Source organism: Belonocnema kinseyi, chromosome 5 (genome assembly GCF_010883055.1).
Source record: "Belonocnema kinseyi isolate 2016_QV_RU_SX_M_011 chromosome 5, B_treatae_v1, whole genome shotgun sequence".
NCBI classification, from domain to species: Eukaryota; Metazoa; Arthropoda; class Insecta; order Hymenoptera; family Cynipidae; genus Belonocnema; species Belonocnema kinseyi.
The window spans coordinates 3,021,733-3,027,289 of NC_046661.1; the positions used below are offsets into that span (position 1 = coordinate 3,021,733).

Here is a 5,557-nt window from a genome sequence, read left to right on the forward strand (position 1 = left end):
ACCTAATTAAGAAAGTACGCTGTTCCTTAAGAATAACTAATTTTCTATTGGTGTGTAACCAATCTCCAATTTGTTGTCTTGTGACGGCGCCATACCTCTCAATGATGTAAGATAAATAACCCATGTTGTCCAAAACATTGTTGACTTGTTAATTGTAAAATGATTTGATGAAACAAATCAATCCTTTCTTTAATATTAATCATCTCTATATGTATATATGTGTATATGTATGTATGCTATATGTGTGTATATATGTATGCATATGAATGGATGTGTACATATACACATTTTTTAAATTTCTTATTTCAAATTTAAACTCAATCACGCGCTTCCACATCAGTGGTTTTCAATGGAAACTTGCCTATTACATCATCGTTCATTACGTATTCTTCATGTATTTCTGAAACTGTCAATTTCTGTTCGACCGTCCTAACCGACGCCAATTTTGTTTTCTCGTACAATTTAAAAAAATGTAGTTCTAATCGATTAAAGTCTCGAAAAATATTTTTGAGACTTCTAAAAATGACTAAATTTTAATTAGTTTTTTTAAAACAATTGACTGAAATGTTCCTTTTTTTACTGAAAATTGATCTGTTTGACTATTTTAAACTATCATCAACTCAGGTAAGAATGTATTTAAATCTACGTAATTAAGCATCATATTTGTTCAGGCTAAAATGACTAATCTTTAATATAATTATTTAGGTTAAGAACCTTTGAAAAAGGTACGCATGTGTACCGAAACGTCAGGAAGTTTCAAAAGGAGTTTTTTCTATTCAATAAATATCTGAGTTTCGAAGAACATGTTTTTTTGACTCATATTTATTTTTTCGATTTACGATTGGACCGTAAGACATAAATAATTTGAAATCTACGATTTGAAATCTATGTCGACCGATAGTCTGCCCTCCAACAATTTATAAATGTCTTACAGCTATCGTTTCAGGTAAGGTAAATTCTCATTGCGACAAGAATGACATCCTTACAGAAGTAAAAAAGAATGTTGTAAAAACTTTCGAGGCGATGAGGCTCTGAGTTACAAGAATGAAGGATTTTCATCATGAAAAGCCAAGAATAACTAGACCAATACACATTACGATGGGAGAAAACATACCTCAGAATCCTTGTTATTTTTTTGTGTTGAATTTTTTAGGACAAAAGTACTTAGGGCTTGAAAATATAAAAATAATATATGTAGGCCTTGTTTGTACTTTTGTACTAAGAAAATCCTGTTGAAAATAAACACAAGAATTAATTGGGACGTTTACGATACTTTTTACTTGCGAAAGTCCCACCAGCACTTTCAAAAATGTCTAAGAAATAAAATAGAACATTTGTAGTACTTTTATCCCTAAATGGATTTTTTTAAAATTGTTAAGAAACGTTGACTAGTGCAGTTAAATTTTGATATAAAGCTCTTGAATGTAAGGCTTTCTTGCATGTATCGCTCCGTTTTTCAGACCCTGGTTCCGTATCCCATGGTGAATTTCAGAAGATCAGAAACCTTCAGAAATTTAGATGAATTAAAAATAATTAAATGAATTTAGAAAATTTTTTTTAATTTAGTTAGCAAACACGCCTTTTTGCGATTTTGTTTACGAGACTCTAAAAGTGTATTAAATTCAATACAAAAATATTGATTATTTGAATTTCTGTTTAAAAATGTTTATTTATCTCTTTGTAGGAAAAAGTAGATCTGGGAGAACTGATGTTGACGTTGTGCTATTTGCCTACAGCTGGTCGTTTAACATTGACTGTCATTAAAGCAAGAAATTTAAAAGCCATGGATATCACAGGATCTTCTGGTAAAGATAATATGAGAAGACATAAAATAATTTTAAAAAATTATACAACTTTACAATATGTCTCATAAAGCCATTTTCTCTGATATTTGCAGATCCTTATGTAAAGGTGTATCTTCTTTGCCAGGGAAAAAGGATAAAAAAGAAAAAAACGAGTGTCAAGAAAAATTGTTTATGTCCTGTTTACAACGAGGCGCTTGTATTCGATGTGCCATCCGAGAATGTGGAGGACGTTAGTCTTATTATAAAAGTGATCGATTATGACAGGTAGGATGAAACACATATATTTTATTCTACTTTATTCTCTGTGAAAATATATAAGTTCCGTAGTTCAATAATATTAAGGGGACCACCACCTCCCAGAGAGGTGGAGACTAATTCTACAATCGAGGAAAACAGGATTCATCTGCTGCTGGGTTGTGATACAAACTCCTAGCACACTGTAGAGGGAAGAACACACATCAATGGCAGATGGAGAGATTTAATCGAATAACTAGCGGTCACTGAGCTTGAGATTCTGATTTAAGGTAATTGATTTAAGGTAAGGAATATGGTACCATTGATGAATTTCAACATGCCGCGGGTCTTCTGCAAATGACTATGGCTGCATCATATGCGAGCAATTGCACTTAAGTATAGGAAAGGAGCATAATGGTGAAATACCCACCTGTAGAAACTCACTAAAAAGATACCAGCTTTGCGAAACAGGTAAAATAGAACTAAATTGCCTTCAGACTGGAATATTTAAAATATCACCCAGTGTGAATGCAAAAAAAACATAAGACAGTATAAACAGGAAGATTGGTTAGGCTTCTGCAAAAAATAGACAATCCGGAAACAGCGCTAGCGAGGCTCTACAAGATCCTGGCGAAAAACCCGGAAGCTCGCCTGAGGCTAATAATGCCAGATAATGCCGAGTTTTCCAATGATGCAGAAGTAACGTCTATCTAGCGCTTTTATAAAAAAGCCTAGATTTGGCCATCTGTCTACATACGAAATACAGTGGTGCAAAACATTTTCAGTCGATGAGCTTAACGTATTTTATCCTGAAGATGTTAGAGAAACTGGTCAAAGGATATACCAGGGATGAGGTGCTTTTAGGCTACCCGCCTTTAGCAATAATCCTCCAGAGGTCAAAAGTCGAGAGGCTTTGAGGTGAGGTATGCCAAACCAGTTTGTAAGCTAGGTGGAAGCCCGCGAAGTTAGAGGTCACTCGCAACCAGTTGGGGTGAAAGCCTTGTTAGGGAAATACCGCCACGGGGTCTCCTAGGGGGCGGTGTTCTATTGCCTCTCCTGTGGTGTATCGCGGTGGATGGCCTTCTTCATAGGCTAAATAAGGAGGGTAATATACTCAGGGCTATGCGGATGAGTTTGTAATCCCAATCAGCGGTTCTTATCTGGAAACATTGATGGGTCTTACGAGGGTGGCACTGCACATCGGAGAGCTCTGGTGCGATGGCTCAGTTTTCTCTGTAAATCCGTTAAATACCAGCTTCGTCATTTTCACGAGAAATTACAAAGTGCCGTAGAAGCTCACGGCTTCACATTCAATTAAATCTTTAGGAGTAATCCTAGAGATTAAACTGAACAGGGCGAAGCACCTGGAGATCCAATACAGGAAGTTCATCATAAATGTTTGGATGTGCAAGAGAGCCATTGGTTTGACATGGGGTCTAGAGCCTGAACAGCTTGCATGGCTCTACCATGCTATCTGTAAACCAAACCACCTACTTGCGGCTACTGTCTGCTGGTCAAATGAAAACAGAAGCCCCGGTTCACCTTCCTAAAACCCCAGGTTATGTTCTAAACCTATCTATAATATTAAAGAACCCCTCAAATTCAACCCTATCACTTTTAACGAAACAATTCCAAAGTGTGGCCATGTAAAACAGCCATAACCTTTTTTAATTGAAAATAGTCGCACAAGTCACTTTCAAAAGACTCTATGTTTTATTCCCAAACCACCAATAATATTCGACAACCCCTTGAAATTCACCCCTATCACTTTTCACGAAAAATTCCAAAATGTCATCAGTTAAAACGGCCCTAAAATTTTTAAATAAAAAATAGTCATAAGCTCTACCTTTACAAGACTCCATTTTATGTTTCCAGCCCCACAATAATATTTCACAACCCCTTAAAAAATACCTCATTTATTTAGCGTACTCGTCCACCATATTGTATCCGCCATTTTGTTTTCTAAATTTTGTATGTGGAATTCGTTTTCAGCGACCCAAAAAACCCCCACGTAACATAATTTGGCCTATTTTATACATTTAGCCAGCCTTTAACGATTCAATCCCACTATGGAACGATATAAATGTGGAAAAAATCATATAAAAAAGTGCAGGATACGCAATAAACTTACACATAAAGACGCGTATAACAAACAATTCTTTGCAAAATTGTCTGTCTAGAGTTCTGTATTTCCGGTTTAGGCTTAGTTCTGTCTTTAGTTATCAAATGACCTAGGTATTCTAGCTCTGGGCTAAGATATTCGAATTTGGTAGGTTCTAGTTTTAGTCCTGATTCCTTTATCCTTCCGAATACTTTATTCAAATTTTGTTTGTAGTGTTCTAGGGTTTTGCCTGTTATTACTATATCGTTTATGTACACAAAAAATTCTCTACAAATTTAATCTATAAAAGTATTGACCATTAATCTTTAAAATGTTGCTAGAGCAATTTTTAGACCGAAGGGCATTCAATTATATTCAAAATGTCCTAGTGAAGAAGAAAAGGCTGTATATTTTTTCGATTTTTCTTGTATCGGGATCTGGTGAAATCCTGCACTCATAAGAAATGCAAAGAAAAATTCAGCTTATCCTAAGTGGTCGAGAATATCATCAATCACTGGGAGTAAGCATGCGTCCTGACAGGGTTCTTTATTGATTTTACAATAATCTACTGCATTTGTGTTTGTTCTAAAGTATTTTTGTGTTTATTATTTTACCTGAACTTAAAGTGATCTTATGCTCGTTTTGTGCTGTGGCACCTGATGGGATATGTTTTTGTTCGTAAGTTGGATATCTTCTGTATACATGAAATGTCTATTTCTGAAAATTTTGCGTACTCTAACGGCGAAATAAATACCCTAACTAATCATTTGATTTTCACGATCTCATCTGTCGCCGATAAGTTGCATTTTCTTACCAAGGTCAAGTGGCATACTCTAGGGAAGAAGCCTTGGGTTGATAAAGAATCTAGAGTCATGCCCCCTAGTCTTCAACAATCTTTAAAGTTTTTTAAAGGTCGGGTTTTGTCGATACGGAGCAAGAAAAATATCCAGAAATGAAAAGATCTTTCCATTTTCTCTATTTTTCTCCGGGCGAGGATGGGATCCCCAATGCATTTTTTTTAAACTTCCAGAAAATTGGGTAGCAAACTCAGAGCGCCTCCTTAACGGGATCTGGTCTGAGGAAAGAGTCCCAGCTAGTTGGGCCAAAATACGAGGGTGAATCAAATATTAACCGGAATTCTTTTTTAATATTTATTTATTTATAAAACAATACAAAAATACTATTGATTATTTTTCTACATAGTCTCCTTCACGCTCTACACAATTCCTTGCTCGTAGAAACTTTGAGGTCGAGTCATCAACCAATTGCGCACGAATTCCTCAACATCTTGATCGTTGTCAAATCGCAATCTTCGAAGTGCATCTTTCATGGGCGCAAACAAATGATAGTCACAGGGTGACAAATCTGGGCTGTATGGAGGATGCTCAAGGGTTTCCCAATGCATATTCTCCAGTTT

The 5,557-nt window shown here is 35.7% G+C and overlaps 1 protein-coding gene across 5 annotated transcripts in view; it reads left to right on the forward strand.

The window, feature by feature from the left end:
• The window catches only part of LOC117172354 (synaptotagmin-10-like), a 476,779-nt gene that overhangs the window by 181,147 nt on the left and 290,075 nt on the right, over positions 1 to 5,557 (forward strand). For 4 of the 5 annotated variants that reach the window (XM_033360186.1, XM_033360187.1, XM_033360185.1 and 1 more), the window contains 2 exons: positions 1,685 to 1,805; positions 1,898 to 2,069. In XM_033360186.1, the coding sequence (XP_033216077.1) occupies positions 1,685 to 1,805; positions 1,898 to 2,069 (293 nt within the window). Of the gene's footprint in view, positions 1 to 1,684; positions 1,806 to 1,897; positions 2,070 to 2,132; positions 2,330 to 5,557 lie in introns of all 5 variants that reach the window. The other variant, XR_004467013.1, reaches the window with a different exon arrangement.